Genomic DNA, 27,402 nt, shown 5'->3' on the forward strand with positions numbered 1-27,402 from the left:
AAACATTATGGTGAAGAATGAGCACAAACCCCCCATTGTGACTTTCAATATAGGCTTGGAGGAGACTATTAAAAAAACAAAACAAAACCACCCAAAACCAAACCAAAAATTAAAACAAACCCTGCTTCATCAGACATAGATCAGACTGTGAATATCAACTCTCCTACATATGAGGCACAGACACAGGGAGCCACATTTTGCTAAGCACCTGTTCCTATAGGAGCCTACAAAGCTTGGTCCATTTTGAAGAAGAGTCAAGCCATCAGACAGAGTGAACTTCAGTTTGACCTGTGACCCACAGAGCCACAGATGCTGGGGGAATCTTGATTCTCAGTGGAAGAACAGCAGAAGGAAAGGCGCTTAATCTCTCTCTGAAAGCAGCTGTGTTAATATGAATGCTGAAGCTAACAAAATGCAACTCAAAGTGGAGTTATGACCCACTAGGCAACTCACTATCCTGTTAGTACACCAATTGTTATATCATATTACATCTTCATTAGGTATGTCCAGTGGCAGATTATCCATGCCCAGGCCAATTGGGGGCCCGCAGAAAAATGGGCTCCCCAGCAGAAATCCGCCATGGGGCAGCAAAAGCCCAGAGTCCTGGCAGAAGCTGTGGGGTGGGCAGGGGAAGCCCCAGCACCCCGACCCCCCAGCAGAAGTGCCAGGCAGGCAGGGGAAGCCTGAGCACCCGGACCCCGGCTGAGGCCCCCAGACTGGAGGAGCTCTCACTCCCTGCTGTGGCCCCTTGGGGCCACAGTGGAGGAGGTGGAATGGGGCAGGACCATGGTCAGAACAGGCGCAGGGCTGCAGACGGAAGAGATGGGGTGGGGCCACGGTTCCGATGCCTGGGCCCTCTCACTTGCTGTGTCCCAGGGCCCCAGGAGATAATCCACCTCTGGGTAGGTCTACACAGCAATTGAACACCCACAGCTGGTGCACATCAGCTGCTGTGGGCTCAGACGGGACCCTCCCCCCTCACAGGGTTCGAGAGCCCAGACTCCAATCCTAGCCTGAACGTCCACACCGCAGTTTTACAGCCCTGCAGTGCAAGCCAGCTGACCCAAGCCAGCCGTGGGTGTTTAATTGCTGCGTAGATATACCCATTGCGTTTAACAAGTGCAAAGGTTAGACAGAAAAGAAAAAGCTGGTATAATTGCTAACACCAACAAGAGAAGCAGATCTTTCTGGCAGAGTTCAGAGTGTGCAGTCAGAATCCCCGAGCAGAACTGGCTGAGTTTCACAAATAGTCTGAAGCATGTTCACAGTGACAAATTTTCAGTGAAACAGGATCCAAGCTTAAGTTCCTGTATATTCACGGATTTCCTCTTCCAGAGTTAACTAGTGCTATCCTGCCAAATTGTTTCTCTGCATTAGAGCAAACAAAAGGAAGCAGTACTTCACACAATGCACGGTCAACCTGTGGAACTCATTGCCAGGAGATGTTGTGAAGGCCAGAAGTGTAACTGGGTTCAAAAAGAATTAGATAAATTCATGGGTGATAGACCTATCACTAGCTATTAGCCAAGATGGTCAGGGACACAGCCCCATGCCCCAGGTGTCCCTAAACCTCCAATTGCCAGAAGCTGGGACTGGACAACAGGGGAAGGATCACTTGAAATTGCACTGGTCTGTTCATTCCCTCTGAAGTATATGGCACTGGCCATGGTCAGGAGACCGGATACTGGGCTGGGTAGACCATTGCTCTGATGCAGTATGGCTGTTCTTATAAGAAGTAGTCAGTGCCTTAGTGAACTCCGGTCCTCTCCCCCGCCCCAACTGAAAAAGCCCAAGACACTTTAATTTCCTCCTCCGCCTCTCCAAGAACACTTTAAACTGGCTTTAGAAGATGGACGTTGATGTTTGCAGTTGTACGTGCCAAGGGTGGGGTAGATGCTACGTAAATAATGAAGTAATAATACAATGAACACCTTAATAATAAAGTCACTTAATCTCCTTCTCCCAAGTTTGTTCCTTGTTTATCAGTAGGTAGCGTTTCCCTCTCCCCACCCCGCCAGTGGTTTTCCTTGATGACAGGACCTATTCTGATCCACCCAAGTATTTTAATACAATTGAATCAAAAAAGTTTCCCCACCAGACTACAAAGCTGCAACATTTCACACTGACTCGAATCAAGAAAGGTATATTAACTGCAAAAAGCCTTATAACATTAGTCCCATTGCTCAAACAAACTGGCAAAACCAATCATATTCTTAGATAAGGTCACCACTGCTAGCTTTACTCACCCAGCATTACTGTACCTAGGGACTGCAAGGAAAAGTCTGACAGAACGCTTTGTCCTTACATACCATGTGTTATGAATACCTTGCCCCTACAGAGCTAGTTATAGAGAAAACGTGGCAGATTTCCTCAAAAGTATCCTGGTTCTTATTGCTTTCCATCTGGCTTTATTCATATTTTACTTGGAAAACATTGGCTTACTTAATATCCTTAAAGAAAGAGGCATGTGTGGAGAAAGTTAAAATTCTTCATTATGTGTTCAGTTGAATCTTGGATTAACAGATTCCTTTTCCTATACTTTTTGTAGCAGCCATACCATCTTACCACATTTTACCAGGACATCACAATGCGAGTATACTCCTGTGGTTGCACCAGGTAAAAAGGGCGAGGAGAGAGTTTAAAAGGAATGAAAACTGCTCTTAATTGAGGAATTTTTCTTCTAAATGCTCTGAGGAAATCTACTCCACTTTTATAGCTAATTAAAACCACTGTTAAAAATACGTCCTTGGAGGTTTTTAAAGTACTGTTAATGGATATGGCCACGTAGGATATTAATGAGAACTGTACAACTCAAGTTCTGCTCTTCAGGCTGTGAATATTATGGGGCAAGATCCTCAGATGGTGTGAACTGTTGAGCTACAACCACTGAAGTTCTACCTCTGTGTGTTTTCCACAAAGCCTACCACTGACAAATACTTGCCAACGTTTTGGGACACCAGAGTTTTCCCCTCTACTCCAAACAGGAAGCAAGAATTGTAGCTCCCACCCCCTTAAATGATACTCAATTGATGTACATATTTCGTATTTGGATTAATTTGCTGAGGGTAAAAAAACCCCCCAAAACACAAAACTAGAAAAAGCTCACCACTTTTCCTACCATAGCAACCCAAGTACACTGGAAGAAAATAAAATGAAGCTCCCAAACATGACAATATGTAGGCGGTTAATTCCAGTGATATACCACTTTTCTGGGATGCAGCTCTTTGCATGCATAAGATACATCTGCAAATGTTTTAGAAACCTTTGGGGGAAGAATTATGTGTATATAATCCTAAGTAACAGTATGGCTGTCTTGCAATGAAACCAAAAGGGAGTTTAGTTTGCACGGTGCCAATTTTGAGTACTCTTGCAGCTAGATATTGGTTCTAGTCCCAAAGAACATTGGGTTGCATATGAACATTATGTAGCATTAAACTGCAAACTCAGAAGTCGCCATCTCATGGCCTTGGATACCCATTTTGTGCCAGATGCCTGGTCAGTGTTAACCGATATCTACTGCCTGTCATGGGTAAGCTGTAAGAAAATGAGCCACATGGTAAAGATCATTGTTTAGTGTCAGACCACTTGGTTTCCTGCTAACATGACGCAAACTCTGTCCCCTCTTGACCCTCCGTGATGCAAGCTAGAATGTTAAGCTAAGGTTAACCAAACAGGAAGAAAGACTGTTCAAGCTGACATTTTAAAATTTTATTATAAGGAAAGAACTGAGGCTGTCTAAGAGAAGCATGTCTGTGTAGGAGATACTGGGGAAGGAAGGGACATGGGCCCAGTTTGGCAGGGGGAAAAAGCCCAACATCTGCTTTCTCTTTTAAACACCTGGCTCTGGTTGCAGTTCTTCACCCCTTAAACCTCAGTCCGCAGACACCAATGCTCTGAGTCACCTGGGAGGAGATGCTCCTCGAACAGCTATCCCGATCACCACACTGGTGAGGGCCCAGCCCCTGTGCAGCGCTTAGTCCCTGGTAAGCGTTAGGCCTTTGGAACTTTATCAAAAGCTCATTGAAGTCAACTTCAGTGGGCTTGGGCCTTATAATCTTCTTTAAAAGAAAGACTGATGTTTAGCATCATGATTATAAAGACAAAACATAACGAAGGCCAATAATCCATTCTAATGTCCACCCAACACGTATCCAGTGTGCTTAGGTCCAGGACATGAGCTCATGAGACTGATGAGCCATCAGCCACAGCAGAGTTCCTTTGCGCTCACCCATCAGGGAAGAAAGGGCTAAGTACTTGTCTCACTGAAGTCAATACCAAAATGACCTCAAGCCTCAGTACAGACAGGCTGTGGTCCAGAGACAAGAAGACCAAAGTCTTCATGACTTGTTCACAGATGGGTTGTCAGGAGCATAAGCTAGAGTCCAGCAGTATCATAGCTAACCTCTTTGTTTCTTATAGTTATTACATGCCTGACTGAGGGCACATCTCCAGATACATTTTCATGGAAGTGATGCCTAGCAGCCTCCCAAAGTCAAGAAAGTTTCAAAAACTCCTGCAAGATGGTGAGCAGTGGACTCTTCCCCCGCCCACAGCCTCCACAAAAAATCCATATGCAGTTCCATTATTAGCATCTTGAGTTGATATATCCCATTGAAACAAATACTGGGGTTGATTTTCTGTTGCATTAAAGGGTTGAGGGGCCTTTAAGGGATATAAATGACTTTGGGGGATACCCCCACCAGCCACAGTGGCCCTCTATTGGCTTCTCTCCTAGTGTAAGGGGAAGGATGGTCCAATGGTAGAGCATTAGCTAGGACAGGGGAGACCTGGGTTTAATTCCCTGCTCCAGCAGGGACTTCCTGTATAACCATGGCCAAGTCACTTAGCCTCTCTGGGCCTCAGTTCCCTATCTGGAAAAAGGGGATACCATTTTCTTACCTCACAGAAGCATTGTGAGAATAAATACATTAGGGATTGTGAAACACTTGGAGATCTACAGATGACAGGTGTAGAAACAGGCTATTATGATGACGTAGGGACTGGGAGTGGACCCAGGCTATGGCTACTTTTTGAGCTTATGGGAAACAGAGTTTAAATTAGAGCAGTCCTGAGGCAGCTCTGATGCCAAGGACCAGACAGACCTCTGACAGGCTCCAGAATACAGTGAGTGTAAAGGGGACTTAACCCCGTTCAACACAGGAATGGTGGAAGCAGACAAAGTTCCAGATGACCATAAGGAAGTGGTTGGCAAACAGATGCCGCTTTAACTGCTCCTCCAAGGAGCTATGCTTTACACAGCAGTGGGAAGGGGGGAGGCGGCTTTGCAGCCAGGATGCACAGTCAATGTGAAATTCCCAAAAATAATTACCATAAAGGACGGATCATCAGTTTTCACAGGTTTGCCCTTCAAATATATGTTAAAGGGGAAAGCGGGCAAAGGAAGGACTCAGATGAGCACGAGAGACTCAACAATATCCTGTAAAGTCCAAAATTACAAAGGTATTTTGGTGCCTAAAGATGCAAATCGACACCTAATGGGATTTATAAAAAGCACCTAAGTGAGTTAGGCACCTAGCTGCTTTGGTGCATTGCTAAGTCTCCCCAGGCACCTACCTGCATCTTTAGGCACCAAAACACCTTTAAAAATTTGGGACTAAGTTTTTAAACTACTGAATTCTATTACTTACTGATTGCAATCCACCTATATACAAGGAGCATTGCACTAGGACACTATCTTAGGGGCTGATTCCATTTCCCACCCGCATGCATGCATGCACGCACACACACACACCCCTGATGCTAACCAGAAATGCCTTATGCTGTATCTATTCCATACCAAGAGTTTTAATTCCTCCGAATGTTGACTGCACAGTACCTTTGGTCTGCTCTTTACAGACACATGAATAGCTCTTCCATCTCATGCTGTCCCGGTACAGGTATTTATCTGTACTGGAACTTTCCTAACAGCAGCCTAAGTTAGTTCTTTTGTCATGGTTGTAAACATTTGGTTCTCAATAGGACGGAGAAACTTCTAAGCATCACGCTATTAAACTGCAGCGTAGCCATAAAAAAGAAATTGCAAATAGGGACTGTTCCACTCTGTTCCTTTAATAATATTGGGGAAAGCAAAATAAGTTCAGCTATTGGTTAGTCTGGCATCACTGACATTTACAAAACCCTTAACTCTGTATTTCTGACTGGGATTATTTTAAGTCCAGGATCCCAGGTAAGGTCACTCCACTCTTCTCAGCCATGCATTTAACAGCCCCCATTATTAGGGTTTGAAATAAACACAGATCTTCCTTCCCACTCTATTGTAAAAAAAAAACCCCAAACCTTCATCTATCTTTCTGGCTCTGAATCCAACAACTCAGCTTTTTGTCTAAAAGTGTATTGACGGCATGAAGTGTTTAATGCTAAGTTCATGCCATGGTTGGTTGGATCCATGCCACCAGCAGAAGCACAAGGGAGAGCGATCTCTGGAAAAAGAAGCAGATCAAAAGTCTTGAATGAAATCCTCTTTAATGGAGGGGAACCACAGAGATATTCACGAATGCAGTAAAACAGCCCTGGGTCTATGCTCAAAGGAAATGACACATGTGCAGTAAGAGTTTTTTCCAATGTGAGTCTGTCAGTTTCCCACCCACTTTTCCTCTTCCTATTTAAAAATGTCACCCATGTAGTTTCAGTGTCCCAGAATAACGGGAAAGGGGTAAAATGGGAGGTTTATTGCATATTTCACTGCTATGCTTTTCTGCAGATAACCCCGTGGTTGGTAGAAGGCTCAGGAACAGGTCCTGTGTGCAGGGCCATCAAAGGCAAAGCTTTGGGGTAGAATGGACTTGTACATCCACAATATACAGAGGAATAAATCCTCACAAGATACGTTGGGTGCAGCAGGGCTCAAATTGTGATCCATGGGACTTATACGATCCCCTTTACCATCGTATCTGAACACTTAATCTTTAATATATTTACTAAGTGGCAGTCCAGAGTGTCTGGAGAGCTGGCTGGTCACATGGTATCTTTGCCAGTTGCTAATGTAACCCACGCACCTTTAGGTGTGGTGTTCTGTCCCATCTAGTGGCACAGAGACCACTTCGAGAGATAAAATGAGTCTGCTCTACAGCCTTAGCTAACAGTCAGTTCCTGCGGTAGAGGCTCATGCACTAATAAGCTCCAGGGGTCCCTGGTTCGGCGACCAGGGTCTGTCAGCATTACGCTAAGTCAAATTAAAAGAAGCCAAAAATACACGAGGACATAATTTCCTGATTTTCCTCATAGAGGCTATTGCTGTAGTTGCAGCAGAGACATTCGGGGATCACCAGTGGTATTCGGAATGGAGACGTCTATGAGACAGACACTCTCTGTATTAAGCGGCAGGCAACTGAGAACTCCTAGCACAATGCAGGAAGTGCAAAAAGCAACCCCATAGGGGCGTGAACAAAAGAACTTCCTGTATCTTTGAGCCAAGTGAATTTGCACCCACTGACTCCGCCTTCCCTCTAATCTAATGCCCAGGAGGGGAGCAATATGCACACCACACCAAAGGTGCTTTTAATAAGAATGGCCATTAGAGAAAACAGGAGACACAGATGCTTTCTGTTTGAGAGCATATTGTAACAGATGGCCTGGTAAGCAGAGCAGAGCGAATTTGCACTGAGGTACCTCAGCCTACGCTTGGTGAGCTGAGGTTTTGTATTCCAGCTCCCACTTGTATCTTCAACCACTGAATCATAGGAGGCTTTACAAAAGGCAGCTGCACTTTGGGGGGGGCGGGAGAAAGAGGGTCTTTCAAGTCTGTATTGTTCAGACAATAGGAATCCAAAACAAGGAAAGAAGTTTACTTTGAAGCCAGTGGCATTTGTTTTAATCCACATTTTTCCATTGAATTTTTGTTTCAGCGGAAGTTTTCCAACCAGCTCTACGGTGTACTAAGAGTTGTCACCTTTCCTCCAGATGGGAAGGAAAGCGCTGTCTTCACAGCTGGCACCAATCCAGTTTCCTGACTGATGTCTAGTGGTCCAGCTCAGGCTGGTTGCGCAGATGGAGTCACTAAAACTAGCATATCTTCCTTCCCCAACTCGTGTAACATCCGTTAGTTTGTGGGTGGAGGGATTAGCTGTCTGACACTTGGCCGAGTCTGTATACCCGGTACCTCTTCACTTCCTATGGTTTATTAAAGCTTCAAGCACATGTGCTTCAGAGATATTTTATTGTCAAGGGTTAATCTGCTCTTGCCTTGTTCTATTCAAGGCCTAGCATGGGCTAATGCAAGAGCCCAGGTCTACCTTGGCCACTCCCTTTTATAGTCTGCGCTTCATAGAGCTGGAAGATCTTTTGTTGGAGGAACTGCAAGGCTAGTGGGGTCAGCTCTGCACTGAGAAATTCACTGGCAGAAGAGGTGGGGTGAATTCTGCTTTGGTCTTTGTCCCTTTTAGTGCCCTGCTTGTAATAAGGGTTTGATGCACAAAATTGCTGGCAAGGAACTGAAATTGGATGATGATCCCAAGAGGTCATGACTCCAGTGGCTACTGCTCTACAGCCTGCCCGGGACAAGTTCTGGGGGTCAGCTGCTTCTGACAGAGCCTCTTCTCTCCAACTACCTGCCCCAGCTGCTCGCTACAGAGGGGATAACAGGTAAGGAAGAGATGACAGGTAAGAAGCACTCGGTCAGGAAGAGGTACAGTCAGTATCATCCCAGACAGAGCAGTCAGAGTCAAGCCAGACAAAACAAGAGATTTAAGCTTTAAAAATAAATGGCAGAGAAAATAAGTGTGGAAGGGTTCCAGCCTGGGAAGCTGTTAGACTGCTTAGTCACTGGCTGGGGAGAGAATATGGAAGGCATTCAGCAATCTCAGCTAGTAATCGCCCTTGTTCAACCCAGAGCCCTGTGGCTGACCCTCTCTTCGGCAATGTGGGCCTGAATTTCAGAAGAGCTGAGTGCACAGAAATACAACTGATGTCAATGGGAGCTGCAGGAGCTCAGCACCTCTGTGTTGGTCTTCCCCATCTGGACGTGTGTCCTCCTTTCAAAATGGATTTTCCTGGCACCTCTCTTAGGACAGGTTTCAGAGTAGCAGCCGTGTTAGGCTGTATTCGCAAAAAGAAAAGGAGTACTTGTGGCACCTTAGAGACTAACCAATTTATTTGAGCATAAGCTTTCGTGAGCTACAGCATCCGATGAAGTGAGCTGTAGCTCACGAAAGCTTACGCTCAAATAAATTGGTTAGTCTCTCAGGTGTCACGAGTACTCCTTTTCTCTTAGGACAAATACCTTTTCCTCTCTCTTAGAGCGTCTCCTTTGGCCTGCTAACTCCTCCCACCCACCTTCTTATAAGGTCAAAGAATGATAGAAAAGAGTCCTCTCTTCCAGGTACCATGAATCCAACTCTTCTGATAGGAGCTACATGAATTTAAGTTTCTCTGCAAAGTAAATAAGATCAGCTGGGGACTATTGCTCTTTTAAGAGGTATCCAGGCAATCCTGACAGCATCCTCCAGCAATGGTTTGAATAGGGCAATTAAGGCATCTTGATTCAATGACTACACATATTTCTAGCCTCTGGGAATTTAATATCTTTCCCTGCCAACAGCTACATACGGATTAGAGTCCTAGTCCTCCCCCATTTAAGTTCAATGGAAGTTTTGGCATTGAATTTGATGTGAGAGAATCTGACCCTAGCTGGTTCCATGACTGGGCCCATTCTGACAGAGAGGCCCCTTCACAGTGGTTATTAGCATTTTAGCAGGCCAAGGACTGTTACATTACTCCTTGAGGAACAGACCTTGTTCAGCTTCCGTGAGACAGATAATTAATATTACAGGCAATTAAAAGTCATAGCTGGGATAGATAAACTAGGAAGGCTTTGCCAGAATTACAGACCAACATTTTGAAATGAATCCAGGCTATACTTGAACAATTAGCAATAAATACTTCAAGCCTGGCACATCACCATATGAATTAAATGACACATAGCCAACGAGAGCATGGGGAAGCGGAGTACACATACAAAATATCCCCATGGGGCTAGTTTGAAAGTAATAAAGACAGTTTTTGCAAACACTGCATGTCTTAATGTCAGTAGTAGTTAACTATTTCCTGGCTTTCCACCATCCCATTACCACTTTCCATCAGCCCTTTAGCACTCTACTTCTGTGACACAGTTCAACACACAGCTGCCGCATTTAAACCTTGAACTGCAACTGCTTTTGCAGTGTCACATAATTAATTTCTTTTCAACACTCTATTTGTTCAAACAAGTCTCCTATATAATTTCTCATTCTATTAGTTCTTAAGTTTTGTGATTTTAAATTATTGTTTTTACTGCATAATTAGTGCTATTCAAATAATTTATTGTGGAAGGTTTCTATAAAGCAAAGATTTTTTTTTTTTTAAATACTATGGCTGTATTAGCCATAATAACTTAAATGGATATTTCTCTCTCTTCAGTTAAGAGATTTCACCCTTTAAATTTTAGAGTTAAACAATAAGATCTGAGCTAAGAGTTTCCTCCCGTTTAGAGGGAAACTGGAAGGGACTCAAAACTCATCCATTGTGCAAAAGAAAAAAAAAAAAGCCGCACATATTTAAATATGTGGGCGAAACAAAGGAAGTATTAAAGAGTTTGACTGCATTGGGCTCATGATACTCTGGAGTAGTATGAAAATCCAATCATTCTGGACAGGATGAGACAGTAAACTCTGGAAGCAAGCAGGGACACATTCCACCCTACGCAAGTTTACTCCAATTCTTTTCTCCCTTTTATTAAGCAGCGAGCAGCCGCAGTCGTCTGTCATCTACACAAGCAACGAGACTGGCCTTACCTTTGCATTCCCTTGTAAACTCTTCATAGTCTGTTCCTTGGTCTCCGGGGACTATTGTAGAGCCATCATATTTAAAAGTCACCCTTTGGGAAGGGGAAAGGGAGGTAAATAATAAAATATTAATGCTTGAATGGGGAAGACTCTTTAAGAACGTTAAGACATTTAACAGTCAAATGGAGACTGGAGTAAATTAGAGGGATTCCAGCACGGTCAGACTACAAATGCAATCCTAGCTGTGTATTGTATGTAGCTGGTCATTGTCAATAAGACGACAAGCAAATTCTGCCCAGTATTTAAAACTCACTTGAGAGCACATTGAAAATACCGGCTCAATCACTTACTGTGCAAACCCGCATTCTTCAGCTGGCCCGGGCAGCGCGGCGGGGCTGACTCTCATCACAGGCTGGGCTCAGAGAAAGCGGGTGCCAGAAGGGTACGAAGAACAGCGGGCGCGGAAACTTACCAGTTAATATTCGTGCCATCATCCCTCACGAGGTTGTAGGCTTCTCTGCATGCCTCCTTGTCGATTTTAGTGGCCATTTGCTTGAGAACTGGAGTCAGGAGGGAATTTCAGATGAATGAACGTGCCCGCGCCCCCCCTCTCCCTCCAAGCACCACACAAATCAGCGGGGAGGAAGCCTTTGCAAGGTCAGGGCTGGGACCGGTGCAGGCTTTTGTAAAGGTCCAACAGACGAGCTGCAGCCTGCGCAAGGAAATGATGCGGGAGCTTTGTGCTTAGAAGTCCCACGGTACTGCTCGGAGCCCGACTGAATGATCAGGCCCGGCGGCTCTTAACCCCTTCACGGCCTCGCTACAGGAGCGGAGAGCTCTGCCTCATTGGGGCTGCTGGTCCCAACTCAGGTGCTGGCAGGGGGAGCTTGCCTCCTCCGCTCACTTATTTCTGCCCATCCAAACAGAAAGCAGGGCAGGAACACCCCTCCGCTTTGCAACACAGTGGTGTTTCCTCACCACCCCCTCCCTCCCACGGCTTTTTTTTTTCACCCCCCCCTCCCTTTCTCCTCTGCAAAGCATTACTGGGATTGCAATGCGATGATGTAATAGCTTTAGCGAGAGGGTGCGGGAAGCCCATGAAACTGACCCCCCCCCCCCCAAAATACAATAATCATCTTGCCAGAGATCTGTCACTGGCGTCAGCGTTGCATGGGGACGATGGAGAGGATTCTCCTGGAGAGACTCTTCGGCGGGATGCGTTAGGCTCACCACCCCCCCGGGCTCGAACAGAAAGTGATGCATTACACAGTCGCTCGCACACGGGGTCAGGAAACAGGGACAAACCTTGTGCAAGATGCCACGGCCCCTTGTTACTCCTCGGGGTCCAGGAGAGGTTCCAGAAGATCGAGAGGAAGCCCAGCGGGAGGACACCTGACAAGGAGCAAGCTGGTGCAGGTAGGAGCTGTGGAAGACAGGGACTGGATCCTGGAGGGTGACGACAGGGAAGGGGGGCCAGAGCCAGAGCACGAGCAAACCCCCGGAGAATGTGCCATAAATGCAATAAATAGCCAATTCTGCTGATGCAAGTTTGTTTTGTTTTTTGTTTGGTTTGTTTTTTAAGTATGGTAAGGCTAAAATAATGCGCTGCACACAAAATTGGCAGGAAAGAAGGGAAGCCCGCCAAAAGCTTTTAACCATGGCAGGAAGATTAAAGATCTTGAACTCTGGGTGTGGGTGATTTCGCATTTCCGTCCGTCGGGATTACCCCAGGTCTCAATTTATGACTGGGGCCGCGCCAGCTCTTGTGTCTTTTTCGGCGTTGTGGGCGGCTTTTACCCTGTGTTTCAGAGGCAGCTAGCTCCCCCTCCTGGTCTGAAAATTACAGAGACAAGCTAGTGCTAGCCCAGAACAGTGCATATGTTGGCACTTGGGACCTAGATTCACAGAGCCAGAGAATAAGAGGTGAATTTGCAGCTGTAAAATCTGAACCTGCCTTTCTGCACTCACAACAGTGGAGATGTATCCCTGATCCTGTAACGCCCTGAAAAAGTGTCCCCGCTAATCAGAGGTTGTAATTAATAGTGAAGAAAATCAGAGTTTCGAAAACTAGGCAGTGACAGTAGAATCTCAGAAAAAGAACAGGAGGACTTGTGGCGCCTTAGGGACTAACACATTTATTTGAGCCTAAGCTTTCGTGAGCTACAGCTCACTGATTCTTGAAGATTTGGAGACTCCTTGTGAATGACTGGATTTTTCAAATAAATAAAAATAAAAAGAGCCTGTTCCATCACATTGTATACACCATACTTTGTTCATTTCCCTTGACAACTACACATTGTTTTAGATTAGTGAGACAAGGTGGGTGAGGGAATCTCTTTTATTGGACCAACTTCTGTTGGCAAAACAGATGAGCTTTGGGGCTTACACAGAGCTCTTCCTCAGGTCTGGGAAATTGACTCAGTAGCACAGCTAAATACAAAGTAGAACTGATTGTTTAGCATAAATAGTTAAAACATGTTTCAAGGGACCAACCTGGCTACAACAACACTACATATACATTAATTACTAGTAGTAGAATACACTATTGTATATTTTGTAAAAGTGATGAAGTTTAGTAGTATGTTCTGTGTCCTGTCCCCCCCATCCCCCTGTCACCCTAGGGGAGGGGTAAGGGTGTGGTAGCCCCATGGTTAAGTCAATATGGTTGCACTCAGCCACAGGGCTGCATAGTTCAAAGGCCAGAGTCAACAGAACTCCCCTTGTCTAAGGGAAGCACACCCCAATCACCAGAGTCCATGGGACTCCCCTTGTCTTCAGGGAAGCACACCCCAATCACCAGAGTCCATGGGACTCCCCTTGTCTTCAGGGAAGCACACCCCAATCACCAGAGTCCATGGGACTCCCCTTGTCTTCAGGGAAGCACACCCCAATCACCAGAGTCCATGGGACTCCCCTTGTCTTCAGGGAAGCACACCCCAATCACCAGAGTCCATGGAACTCCCCTTGTCTTCAGGGAAGCACACCCCAATCACCAGAGTCCATGGGAGGGGGATTTGGTGGGTCACCAGCAACACACTAACTGCTGCAGGGACACTGGCTAGTCCCTCTGTGGGCTGCTTCCTGACATGTATCCTGTCGCTGAAGTCAGAGTGCCTTCAGGGTCTGGGTGCGTTGGGTGGCAATGTCAGTTTCTCTAGGGCAGTGCTACTCAAAGTGGTGGTCCGCGGATGGGCCATCAGCCGCCGGTCTGCGCGCACATTGGAAAAAAAATTGCCCGTCCCCCACATCAGATAGCTTGAGAAGCACTGCTCTGGGGCATCTGCCGATGCCAAGGTGCCTGTCTGGGCCTTGGCGTCTCCTGCTCCCTCAGTCCAGGTGCCTGGCTGCTCCTCAGCTGGAGCCAGCAAGGCACATCCTTCTTCCTCAGCAGTCCACCCCCACTGAGCTGCTCCCATTTATACTGCACCAACAGTTGAGGCATGCCCAGCAGGGTCGAGGGGCCGTGGCTTCTGCTGCTAAGAGCACTGCCTTAACCCTTTCTGCTCTGGTGCTGGGCCAGTACACCCCGTCATGTAGTAGAAGGCCCCACCACAGCATTCATTTATTAAATATTTGCTGAGAAAGGAAAGGAGGGTGAGATCACCAATTTATGTGTTAATTATAAAGCATGTGGCTTACCACTGTACAGTTGGGAGCCCTGATCCTGCAAGAAGATCCCTGTAAGCAGATGATTGAGCAAATCACAGTGAATCAGGCTAATCCCAGCAGTGAATCTCAATGATTTAGGTAAAGGTAAAGTCAGTGGGAGTAGAGATAAATCTGCATTAAAGTCAATGGGAGTTGAGGGCACTCAGCATCTGGCAGGATCAGGTCCTACATTCTGGTAGGCTCCAGCCACTAGGTGGCAGTGTGGTCACACACTTTAATAGGTCTAACTTTCCATCCATTCCTTATGGACCTGTTTGAAAGCCTGAGTGAGGTCCATTTTACTTAACAGATAATTGCTCATATACACAACACTTTTCTAGTCCACCATTCTCATCATTTTCTAGTTCCTGAGCTACTGAGGTCACACAGATGAGAGGTAGGTGATGTCAGATATCACTATAATTGGAAAGAAAAAAGTCCAAGCTTGATCAAGTCTCGACCATCCACAATTTAATTGTATACTTCTCTGCTCTTCTGTAATTGGAATGTTTGAAGCCCCGAGGGATGTGGGACATTAACATAGATAGAACAATGAATCAGGAACCTCAGTGTTCATATTTAGACTGCCAGTAATCCCTGAACATTATGTCAGTCCTGGAAATTCATGCCCTCACCATGTGACCGCATCCTGCCTTTTAACTGACACGCTTTCCTTCCTTCCCCTCTCTGCCTTTTTTTACAGGCATGTAGGATGAAACACTGCTGTCAGATGTACCCGTGGGAATTTGGAGTGGGGGGCGGGAAAGTAACCACTTTATCTGCTTTGGTAGTTGGCACCAAATTTGCACCTGTGTAACTGAAAGGAGATTTTGGGGCACTGTCTTTTTTAATGGTAATTCTGGGGCCAATCACCTCCCCCTCTGTGCATGGATCTTCTCCTCCCATGGGGTGGTGATGGTGGCGGGTGAGGGGGAGTTCTAGCCAGCTGCATATGCAGCAGCATTTGCCTCTTTTCCGGCAGACTGGCTGCAGCTCCAGCGATGTGAGTGGAGAACTTGATGGGTTTGGAGAGGGATGCAGAGATGCTACTGGAAAGATAATATAGCTCCAGACCATGTTGTGTGGCCAAGACACAGACCCAGATCCACACAGACCCGCCTAAGTCCCAATTTTGGCTGCACTCATCCATCATCATCATCATCATCATCACTCCCATAACCGCATTGGTCATTGGGGCACCATCATTGATGAGCAATCAACCAATTGTCTCCACCCTTGACAACTGTGTGTTAGTACTTGAGTTTCCGCGAAATCCATTCCTGTCCACTCTTTTATGTTGTCAGTCCATCTCTTCTTCTGTCTACCTCTTCTTCTTTTCCCCTGTACTGTCCCTTGGAGGATGCTCTCGGATAGGCCAGATGATCTTGTTACATGGCCCTACCACTTCGGCTTGCGCTTCTTCAAGGTTGTCAGGAGGTCTTCATATGACCTAGCATGTTGGGTGATGATGTTGCGGACTTCTTCATTAGTGACGTGGTCAAAGTAGGAGATGTCCAGGATTTTACAGAAGTATCTCATCTCTGCTACCTGTATTTTCCTTTCAAGTTCTGCCATAAGGGTCCATGTCTCACACACATATAGAAAAATGGAGATGACCAGTGCGTGCAGCAGTTCCAGTTTGGATTCCAGGGAGATGTTCTTATTCCTCCAAATTGGCTTTAGCTTTGCCACTGTTGTTTGCACAGTTCTCACCAGAATTTCTGCCTTTGATCCTTCATCAGTGATGATTGCCCCCAAATACTTGAACAGTTTCACTGTGTCCAGCTCTTGTCCACTCACAGTGATATGTGAGCTGATCCCATCACGTTTGTTTGTCATCAGCTTGGTTTTCTCTGCACTGATTTCCATGCCGTATTTTGAGGAGGTTTCATCCAATCGTTTCACAAGGTTGGCAAGTTCGTCTTCGCTGCCTGCCAGGCTGTCAACGACATCAACGAACCGAAGATTTGAGATTGTTCTCCCCCCAGTGCTGACTGTGCATATGTGATCTTCTAGGGTATCAGTCATTATGCGCTCCAAGTAGATGTTGAACAGTGTGGGTGAAAGAAGGCAGCCTTGCCAGACTCCAACAGTGGTGCGAAACCACTCTCCTATTGTGCCATTGATGAGAACGGCACTGCTGGCCTTGGCATACAGTTGTTAAATGGTAAGAATAAGCTTATCACCAACATTGTACTTCTTCTTGGTTCCCGGAGAGCTTCGTGCCATACTCTGTCAGACGCCTTCTTGAAGTCAGCAAAGACGTGGTTGATGTCCTGCTGGTGTTGCCAGAACTTCTCACATAGAATGCAAAGATTGAAAATCTGTTCTGTGGTACTTCGTCCAGCACGAAAGCCAGCCTGTTCCTCAGCGATGATATTCTCCACTTGTGGCTGCACTCCCATCCACCAAAACCAGTAGGCTCTTAAGTTTCTGCCACTGTTGCTGCACACTAAGCATCCAGATGCCTGACATCCACCTAAGCAGGAAAGCAATTCACAAACCAGGGGAACAGACATGTTAGTCTGTATTCGCAAAAAGAAAAGGAGGACTTGTGGCACCTTAGAGACTAACCAATTTATTTGAGCATAAGCTTTCGTGAGATGCCTCCGATGAAGTGAGCTGTAGCTCACGAAAGCTTATGCTCAAATAAATTGGTTAGTCTCTAAGGTGCCACAAGTCCTCCTTTTCTTTTTGCAAACCAGGGGAAGACAGGCATTGCATGCAGGGCCCAATCCATTAGGTGTGCTGAAAGGCTGATGACTGAATCAGGTCCCATTCAAGTGTCGCCAACACTGCCCACCTTATAAGTTTTTCCCAGTGGTTAGAGCGCTTGCATGGGAGATCCACGTTCAATTGCCCTCTCTCCAGTAGAGGAGACAGGACCTCTCAGGAGGATGCTCTAACCATTGAGCAATGGGATAGTTTGATGTGGGGCTCCCTCATTCTCTCCTGCTGAAGCTGTTCCATGGGGGATAAATAATGAAAGAGTGATTGGAGATGGAGGACTGGGCCCAGGGTCTCCCACCAGGATGCCCTAACCACTGGACTACAGAGTCCTTCTCACTCACACTCACTCCCTGACCCAATGACTGTGTAAGGATTTATCCACAATAGAACAGTCATTGGACCAGAGGGAGAGGTGGGAGGACGGAATACTGCATGATTAATGGGATTTCTATTAAGGCTCCCAGAGGCTTTTTGGCCACGGGAGACTATAAGTTAAAACAAAAAGAAAAGGAGTACTAGTGGCACCTTAGAGACTAACCAATTTATTTGAGCATACACTTTCGTCGGATGCAGTGGTCTGTAGCTCACGAAAGCTTATGCTCAAATAAATTGGTTAGTCTCTAAGGTGCCACAAGTACTCCTTTTCTTTTTGCGAATACAGACTAACACGGCTGCTACTCTGAAACCTATAAGTTAAAATGGATCATTAGCAGCTTGCCCCTGCTCCTTCACCACTCATCCATCACACCTTTGCTCCTTTACTGCCCTTTCTTTTCTAGCTATTTCTACCATTCCACTCTGCTGGGCCATCTTTTGTTTCTAGCTCAGCATGAGTTGTTGGGAGAGCAGCAACTCCCTTCAGGAAGTGACCCTGCTATGATGGTGCACACACTGGGCCATGGACAGAGGGGAAAAATCTCCCACCCCCAAGAGGGGTGGAACCCATAGTGTGGGGTGGGGGAAGCAGTGGGTCTGCTGCATTCTCCCTGCTCCCTCCCAGGCTCCACCAGGACCTCTGCTTGCTCTGCACAGTGCAGCCAGGGGCTAGGAGAATGAAGTCATGTGGTATGGCTGCTCTGTGCACCCTCAGGTGCATACAAACACAAATCTGCCCAGGAATTGCTGCTGGTCAGGCTGCAAATCTTGTGTGTATACGTGAGTGCGTGCACGCAGGGGTGGTGGATATTGTGGCCACCACGGGTGTGCGTGCTCACAGCAACCCATGTTGCTGAAGAGGTGTGCTGTTGCATTTTGTCCTCGTTGTATTTTCCTGAGGACATACAGTTTCATATCCAGATAAATAAAAAGACCATATAGTTACTGGGGTTGTTATGAACACTTTTTGATGGCTTGTCTACGTGTTAAGTATGTGCACACCCCTTTACAGAGATTTTTAAAATCACAATGTTAAATTGAACCTAAGTAATCACATCACCTAAGTAATAGTATAGTCTCTTATAGTGATTGTCCTGATTCAAATATTTGCAACAGTTACCTTATTTGCATTGCACACCTACTGCTGCTGAGCCCCAGAACAATCATGGAATTATAACAATAGTTGCAAATATCACATGTAAGAAGTGCTAGGAAAACTTAACAGGATGTATTAGGTTTGCCTGTGTTTAGATATTTGCCATACAACCCGTTACCAAGGAATAACTTTTTAAGTGGTAGGGATTTGGTATGGAGAGTTACTCAAAAAATGGGCACCCTCTAGGACAGGGGGTTTCAACCTTTTTCTTTCTGAGCCCCCCCAACCCTCCCCCCCACACAAGCTATAAAAACTCCACGGCCCACCTGTGCCACAATAATTGGTTTTCTGCATATTAGAGCCAGGGCTGGCATTAGGGTAGCAAGCAGGGCAATTGCCTGGGGCCCCGTGCTACAGGGGCTGCCACGAAGCAACATTTCGCAGACTTCGGCTTCAACCCCAGGTGGTGGGGCTCAGGGCCCTGGGCTTCAGCCCCATGCAGTGGGGCTTTGCCTTTCTACCCTGGGCCCCAGCGAGTTTAATGCTGGCCCTGCTTGAGCCTCTGGTTGAGAACCAGTGCTCTAGGATAATAAAATAATAGTTAGTCATTTTAAAGGAAGCGTCCAGCTGTCTGCTGAGCACAAAGGCTTATTCTAGCTCGCTTCCTGCCAGGATCTACTTTCAAAATGCCCCGGAGTCTACGTCTCCTTCAGGGCCCAATCCTGCAAGATTTGACAACCCTCCACTCCCAGGAAAGTCAAGAGATATTCAGCATCTTAGAGCTGCCTCCCTCCACTCCCATCCCTTGCTGGGACCTGGCCAGAAAGGGGGTGCTGAGATCTGTTTGGAAGTGGGAGTCCAGCAGCCAGGTTCAACCCTTCAGCAGTCCTGGCCTTTAGCCCAGAGCCTGAGCGTTGGCATCCCTGCAGCAGGTGAGAAGAGAGGCAGGTCAGGTAGGAGTGTGGAGAGGTTAGAAGAGCTTAAAAGTCATTAACTCATCTCCACCTGCAGGAGATAACTGAACAATATAAAGCCCTGGTCATGCAAAAATGAATGCATGCCGGTAACTTTCTGTAGGGGAGTAACTCCACTGACTTTGGGGGTCAGGTAATGGGAGGCCGGGGCCCTAAGAGCGTGACCAGGAGTTGCCCTGAGAGCAGGGGCAAGCGTGCCAGCTAAGACTGGGAGCAGGAGGCCGCAGTGACCTGTCCCTTCCCCTCTCCTCCTGCCTTCTGCAAACCAAGGTTGCACCTTTTCCCTGGGCAAGGCAGAGAGGAACCAGAGTCCTGCCTGAGCAGAATATTAATTCCCACGCACTGAGCGTCAGGCTGCCAGAGCAGCAGCTGCCTGTCTTGGGGGCTGCTTGTTGTTTGTTTGCAGTGATTTGGCCTGATGTCAAGCAGCCTTTCCTAATCCCACCCCGTTTATTATCCCCTTCTCCTCCCCTCCAAACAGCACAGCTCCTCTCTCCCCATTGGCTCCTTCCCCTTTCAATCCAGCCAGCATTTCCTGGATGAGACATGGCTGCAGAGGGAGAGGAGGGAGAGACACCAGCAGCGGCCAGAACAGCCTCAGCACCAGCCTGCGGCGCTGAGTCCCATTGGGGCAGCTGGCACTCCGGCCTGGAGACTGTAGGGACGCTGCACAGTGGTAAACTCTCCTTTTCTTAGTACCTAGATGGCACTGGGTCCCAGCCTTTCAGCCGTCCCAATTGCACTGAACAACAGGAACATGCCTCATGCTGCAGCACTGAGCCAAGTGGAGCACAGCAAAGCCTGAGAGTCATTAGTTAACCTCCCCCTGCTTTAGTCAGGGCAACTCTGTTCCTTTTCCTTCCTGCCCCCCCCCCCCCAATAGTGATCTGAGGCATTGCAATAAAATGCAATGAAAAATTCGAGTGATCCAGACTGCTGCTCTCCCCCTTTTATCTTTATCTGTGCTTTTAGGGTTTCAGTGCATCGTGCCAGATTCTTGCTTGACTATAGCTAACTTGGGGGGGGGTGGCGTGTATGTGTGCGTATGTACCCCCAACCCCTGCAGAACCTGATCTCTTTACAGGCTCTACAGATTAGAAATGTGTGTGGGAAAAACTGAGCCAAGGTGGGTGAGGCAATATCTTTGAATTAAAACTGAAGAGGAATCTCTTACCTTTCACCAGAGCTGATTCCCTCAGACAATGTCCCTCTGTCCATGTATCTGAGTCTGTGTGAATATCTGTTGTAGAAGAAATCCTGAGCCAAATGATGTGGTGGTTCCTCAGCCTCATTATTATAGAGAGGACCAGACCCACAACTCTCTTTCAAATGACAGCTCTGCTCAGGGTAGCAGGTGTAGGTCTCAGTGGAGGGGAGTGACCTCCCTCCATTCCTTTCCAGGGCTTAACCTGTTCTCAGACAGGCAGACCTGTGCAGCTACAGGTGAATTTCTACCAGTCGGCGGTGAGACAAAATGTCTTTAATGGGGTGTGTGTGTTGATCTGTTGCTGGGCTCAAAAATACTGTTTGACGTAGCTGCACATTGCTATTTGAGCCCATGCTCCCACCCCATCCCTGTGGCCGAATCTGCCTGTAATAGCTAAATAGTTCAGAGGAATTCTCTCTCGGATTTTTGACTCCAAACCGCGATGTAGCTTTAGAACGGTCGGAGACACTCTTTTGTGTCATACAAGCTCCTAAAATAAATAAATGGACAAGAAGTGTGTCAGCTCAAACTCAGTCTGCCCCCTCTGGGGCCGGGGACGAGAACCCCAAGACAGTGTTTTTTGGTTATTTTTTTTCTTTATTCTTAAAGTGACTTTAGTGCTGGTGAAAGATGCTGTATTAATAGCACTAGAAAATGAAGTAATCTATTTATTCCTTCACACTACCCTGCCAATGTGCCTCAAGGACCATCTGTAGGTGTAATCTGGTAGATCAGTTTCTCTGGCTTGTGCAGCCCTCCGTCTCTCTGCTAATAAGGGAACTAGTTGTGGTGGTGATTTGGGTGATATAGTCACAGTCCTAATAAAAACTAGACTGAAACCCACCAGACTCCCTTCAGCTACCTTGGGCTACTGCCCGGGGCTGGATTAGAACCAGCAACCTAGAGGAAAGCTCTGTATCCTATTACTGTTCAGACTTCTCATGGTGTGGTAGGGACTAGCAGTCAACCAATAAGCAATCTTTTTAGAGGTGCGATGACATCGATAATACTGGTATATAACTAAAAGTGTCGTGGTGAGCTCTGATAATACATTAATGTACACTGAAGTTATCAATAAAACTTGGTAAAACAAATCGTTGGCTAAACGACAAAATAAGACCAATAGAGGGGGTTAGCGAATCTATTTTCAACACTGAACTCTTTTTAACATATAGATCAATATATACAGGTATATGTAAGTGTTCCTATTGTCTATTTTTATCACTATGTGACTGTTTGGCCATCACTGAGAGGCTGATGTTAGGCTCATATGCTGAGAACTGATTTTCTGTTTTCTGTTCTAGAAGTATCACAAATCAGCCTATAATGGAGGCAACCAGACAAACGAGAATTTCTCGGCCGCACAAGATAAGCGAATCCTCCAAGGTTAGTGAATTCTGCATTGCTGGCTAAAACTTGTAATTAAAATTATGATTACTTTGAAAGGCGGGGGGGAATGAGACAACGGTGATGAAACAACTGGATATTTAGTTCCTAGGTATATACTGTAGCATGAAACAAGCTGATTTTAAAATGCAAGTTTGTTCCATTGGCTCCAATTAAAAAATACCTGCAGCAAATAGGCCATCTGCTCAGAGTGACTCATGATTTTTAAAACTGGCACATACTGGCAACACGTAATCCTTCTCTGTATCTAGAGGTCTTTCTCCAGTAATTCAAAGGGGGTGTATTTAATTTTGTTGCTGGATTGAGATTTGTTAAGACTTGTTAAAGAGACAAGTTAAATATTACATGCAGGCTTAGGTCTTGTATGAACTCGAACCCTGATCCTGCAAACGCTTACACGAGTGAGCACTCTCTGTGAATTCAGTGGGACTGCTCGCCTGCATAACGTTCACTTTCTGTGTAAGGGCTAAGGGTGCTGTTGGGATCTGTTTCTGCACCAATGCGCGGCTGCATTGACTTCAGTTGGGATCCCACGGTAGTCCATACTAGTAGATTCTGATGCAGAAATGGAGACTAAATGTTGTAAATCCATAATGTTAATGATTCCATTAATTTTATTTAATCTTCGTGAAAATGGGGGAGGGTTGTATTTCAATATTGCTCTGCGGTTTTTGCAATCTGAACACTATGCCCTTATACTAGTACAAGGGAGCCAGAAAAGCTAAATTCGTCAGTTTCAATATCTTTGTTGTCAAAGTTGAATGAAAACCAAAGAGTAAAGCATTAATAATAGTCCAGAGTAAAATGGATCTTCAAACTTTTCTCAACTATAATAACTACAAGTGTTGAGAAACAGGTAAATATTTTTAAAATACATGACTTTCAATCTTGTCCCTTTACCACTGCACAGATCGCATGTAGCATTTAAAAACTGTAGCATAATAATTGCTTTACAAATCTATAATCTCAACAGCATTGTTTTGTCTTTTTGCATATGCCGTTGCTATTATTGTTTATTAACTTTAGAATTACTAGTTAATATTAAACCTCTTATACAGAATATAAATAGCATGGGTAAACTGTTAATTTTTAATGTCAGAGTCGTCTTGGTCTTGACTTTTGCAGCTATCCGTTTTTCTCAGTGGTCTAAGAGTGACTAGCTGCCTTGGTAAGCGGGTGAAGTGTATTAACATACTCTGCGTCATTAGTGCATAGTCCCGTGTGTGTGCTCAGTTTATGTCAGTGTTCAAAGTGGCAGAACTTCTCCACTGAGACAAGAAGTCAGGGAATACAAATTGTCATAAGTGGCATTCAGGATTACCCTGCTGACTCTGCAGCACGTTCAATAAATAGGAGCCTTTGGTAATTTGTAAATTCTGCTGTAATCTCCTTATGCAAGACGATGGTACTAAAGAACATTAGAGAGAGAGCGATGATACTCCCGTTACAAAGAGAAGAGAGCATATATTATTTTTAGTTTAATCCAATATCTATACGTCTGAGGACTTCAGAATAGGGTGTTACTACCTGTCTGCTATTATCTGGTCATTGTCTAATGAAAGTTTGTCTTGCAGAACCAGCCCAAAATTACTGGTTTACCTTTTGGAGACTCCATGTAGCATACTCGTGTCATTGCATGCTCTCTTATTTATTTGACATTACTTATGTCTGCTTTTGAAAAATGCTTTCATAAAATCATAGAATATCAGGGTTGGAAGGGACCTCAGGAGGTCATCTAGTCCATCCCCCTGCTCAAAGCAGGACCGATCCCCAATTAAATCATCCCAGCCAGGGCTTTGTCAAGCCTGACCTTAAAAACTTCGAAGGAAGGAGATTCCACCACCTCCCTAGGTAACACATTCCAGTGTTTCACCACCCTCTTAGTGAAAAAGTTTTTCCTAATATTCAACCTAAATCTCCCCCACTGCAACTTGAGACCATTACTCCTTGTTCTGTCATCTGCTACCACTGAGAACAGTCTAGATCCATCCTCTTTGGAACCCCCTTTCAGGTAGTTGAAAGCAGCTATCAAATCCCCCCTCATTCTTCTCTTCTGCAGACTAAACATCCCCAGTTCCCTCAGCCTCTCCTCATAACTCGTGTTCCAGTCCCCTAATCATTTTTGTTGCCCTCCGCTGGACTCTTTCCAATTTTTCCACATCCTTCTTGTAGTGTGGGGCCCAAAACTGGACACAGTACTCCAGATGAGGCCTCACCAATGTCGAATAGAGGGGAACGATCACGTCCCTCGATCTGCTGGCAATGCCCCTACTTATACATCCCAAAATGCCATTGGCCTTCTTGACAACAAGGGCACACTGTTGACTCATATCCAGTTTCTCGTCCACTGTAACCCCTAGGTCCTCTTCTGCAGAACTGCTGCCTAGCCATTCGGTCCCTAGTCCATAGCAGTGCATTGGGTTCTTCCGTCCTAAGTGCAGGACTCTGCACTTGTCCTTGTTGAACCTCATCAGATTTCTTTTGGCCCAATCCTCCAATTTGTCTTGGTCCCTCTATCCCTACCCTCCAGCGTATCTACCACTCCTCCCAGTTTAGTGTCATCTGCAAATTTGCTGAGGGTGCAATCCACACCATCCTCCAGATCCTTTATGAAGATATTGAACAAAACCGGCCCCAGCACCGACCCTTGGGGTACTCCGCTTGATACCGGCTGCCAACTAGACATGGAGCCATTGATCACTACCCGTTGAGCCCGACAATCTAGCCAGCTTTCTATCCACCTTCTAGTCCATTCATCCAGCCCATACTTCTTTAACTTGCTGGCAAGAATACTGTGGGAGACCATGTCAAAAGCTTTGCTAAAGTCAAGGAACAACACGTCCACTGCTTTCCCTTCGTTCACAGAACCAGTTATCTCGTCATAGAAGGCAATTAGATTAGCCAGGCATGACTTGCCCTTGGTGAATCCGTGCTGACTGTTCCTGATCACTTTTCTCTCCTCTAAGTGCTTCAGAATTGATTCCTTGAGGACCTGCTCCATGATTTTTCCAGGGACTGAGGTGAGGCTGACTGGCCTGTAGTTCCCAGGATCCTCCTTCTTCCCTTTTTTTAAAGATGGGCACTACATTAGCCTTTTTCCAGTCGTCCGGGACTTCCCCCGATCACCATGAGTTTTCAAAGATAATGGCCAATGGCTCTGCAATCACATCCGCCAACTCCTTTAGCACTCTCGGATGCAGCGCATCCGGCCCCATGGACTTGTGCTCGTCCAGCTTTTCTAAATAGTCCCAAACCACTTCTTTCTCCACAGAGGGCTGGTCACCTCCTCCCCATGCTATGCTGCCCAGTGCAGTAGTCTGGGAGCTGACCTTGTTCGTGAAGACAGAGGCAAAAAAAGCATTGAGTACATTAGCTTTTTCCACATCTCCTGTCACTAGGTTGCCTCCCTCATTCAGTAAGGGGCCCACACTTTCCTTGATTGTCTTCTTGTTGCCAACATACCTGAAGAAACCCTTCTTGTTACTCTTAACATCTCATTATCTTTAACAAAGATAAAAACTTCTTAAAGTTTTAAATACATTCCATTTGTCATTGGGGGTTCTGCTGACAGCATTTTAACATTTCTATCATTGATGAGACCCGTTCAGTGCTATTTTTGTTACTGGTATTATAGTAGTGCCTGGAGACCTTAACAGAGATCAGGGCCCCATGATGCTGGGTCCTGTGCAAACACACAATTCCTGCCCCGAGGAACTTAAATTCGTAGACCTTGTCTACATGGGGGACTATTTTAATAATTTAAGATGCAAATTTAAACCGATAGGGTTCTACTGGTATAATCCTCTCATTTCCTGTGTGAACACTCTTATTCCAATAGAACAGTGTATTTTTTTTTTTATGTTGCCTAAGAAAGGGTTGAAGATAAACCTAAAATAGCCACTCTTACACCAGAAAGTGTGTGTCCACATGGCAAGTTTATAGCTATATACTTATCGATATAACTGGTAAAACTTCCCCAATTTAGGGATGCTTATTTGAATTTTCTCTAATCTGTTGCAGCACAGTTCCATCTCTGATATAGTGCTACAGTGTAGGTAGGGGCATGGTCACGGGGCAGAATCCCATCCATAGAAGCTTTCACAACCTTGATGTAACTGTCTCTACATCTATAATGGTTTATATTGGTCTAGCATTTGACAGACCATGTACCACATTCTAGACTTCCGATATATAATATGGAACAATTAAAAATGAAAACTACCTTAGCTTCTGGATGATCGCAACAATCAGTTGGGAATGGGTTACCATCATACTAGGTGGCTCTAAACATGGATGAACAGTATTATTATTTGAGTGCAGATGGTGTGCGTTGGACCTGTACGGAGAGGAAGACACAATCGGTGCCCCAAGGAGCTTACAAATGAGCCATCCTGCCAAGATTTACCATAGCAATAGCTTTATGTAAGTCTTGGCAGGTGACTGCTGAAATCGGACACAAACCCAGCATGACAATTATTATACATGGGTTGAATGACCAACTGCAGGCATTGCTGTATGAACATTGTCTACTCCCAATATATATCATATACCTCGTAGGTTACTTTGGGGCACGAATCAGGAGAGGGGGGTTCCAGACATAAGCAGATGTTTGGAAGAAAGTGGGAAGAGCAGAGTGGGAGTCAGTTAGGCCGGGTCTATACTACAGACTTTTGCCAGCATAGATATGTTGGTCCCGGTATGATGAGATGCGATTTGTGACTAACAGAGCTATGCTGGCAAATGTGCTTAGTGTAGACACAGTTATACCAGCAATTCAGCGTATTTCACTCGGGGTGGCTGGAGTAAGCTGTCCACATGAGTAGTGTTCTGTTGGTATACTATAAGAGTGCTTTTCTGGTATAGTTGTACCAGTAATGGGAACCTGGCCCTATAAATGTTTATTCAAGAAGAAGGTTTAGATACAGCATTGACCGAGTAGGAGGAAATGATGGCAGAAATGTACCGTAGGAAAAGGTGAAGTTATGTAGTTTCTTGAAAGTAAGAAGAAGCTTGTGCTTCAAGTTCATGTTTTATGCCAGGGCTGACTACACCAAATTGGCATGTAAATTGAACCCAGAGTAAAAAAATGTTTTCTTTCCTTATATACTATACCTGGTGAAAGAGTATCTGCTCTTCTGTGAGGATGAACACTTCATCCGCTGAAGGAAGCTGCTGTCTGATATCATT

The 27,402-nt window shown here is 45.7% G+C and overlaps 2 protein-coding genes across 5 annotated transcripts in view; one reads left to right on the forward strand and one right to left on the reverse strand.

The window, feature by feature from the left end:
- Nucleotides 1-12,217, reverse strand: part of COTL1 (coactosin like F-actin binding protein 1) — a 32,729-nt gene extending 20,512 nt beyond the window's left edge. The window contains exons 1-3 of one of the 2 annotated variants that reach the window (XM_027821723.3): nucleotides 12,084-12,217; nucleotides 11,251-11,338; nucleotides 10,788-10,870 (exon numbers count right to left, since the gene is read on the reverse strand). In XM_027821723.3, coding sequence (XP_027677524.1) covers nucleotides 10,788-10,870; nucleotides 11,251-11,327 — 160 coding nt within the window. In that variant the 5' untranslated portion in view covers nucleotides 11,328-11,338; nucleotides 12,084-12,217. Of the gene's footprint in view, nucleotides 1-10,787; nucleotides 10,871-11,250; nucleotides 11,339-11,919; nucleotides 12,051-12,083 lie in introns of those variants that run through there. The other variant, XM_037877426.2, reaches the window with a different exon arrangement.
- The window catches only part of KLHL36 (kelch like family member 36), a 34,486-nt gene continuing 15,211 nt past the window's right edge, over nucleotides 8,128-27,402 (forward strand). The window contains exons 1-2 of one of the 3 annotated variants that reach the window (XM_037877423.2): nucleotides 8,128-8,601; nucleotides 22,113-22,194. In XM_037877423.2, the coding sequence (XP_037733351.1) occupies nucleotides 8,480-8,601; nucleotides 22,113-22,194 (204 nt within the window). In that variant the 5' untranslated portion in view covers nucleotides 8,128-8,479. Of the gene's footprint in view, nucleotides 8,602-12,056; nucleotides 12,195-20,097; nucleotides 20,278-22,112; nucleotides 22,195-27,402 lie in introns of those variants that run through there. The other 2 variants (XM_037877424.2, XM_027821722.3) reach the window with 2 other exon arrangements.

The sequence above is a fragment of the Chelonia mydas genome, chromosome 12 (assembly GCF_015237465.2).
Source record: "Chelonia mydas isolate rCheMyd1 chromosome 12, rCheMyd1.pri.v2, whole genome shotgun sequence".
Lineage (NCBI taxonomy): Eukaryota > Metazoa > Chordata > Testudines > Cheloniidae > Chelonia > Chelonia mydas.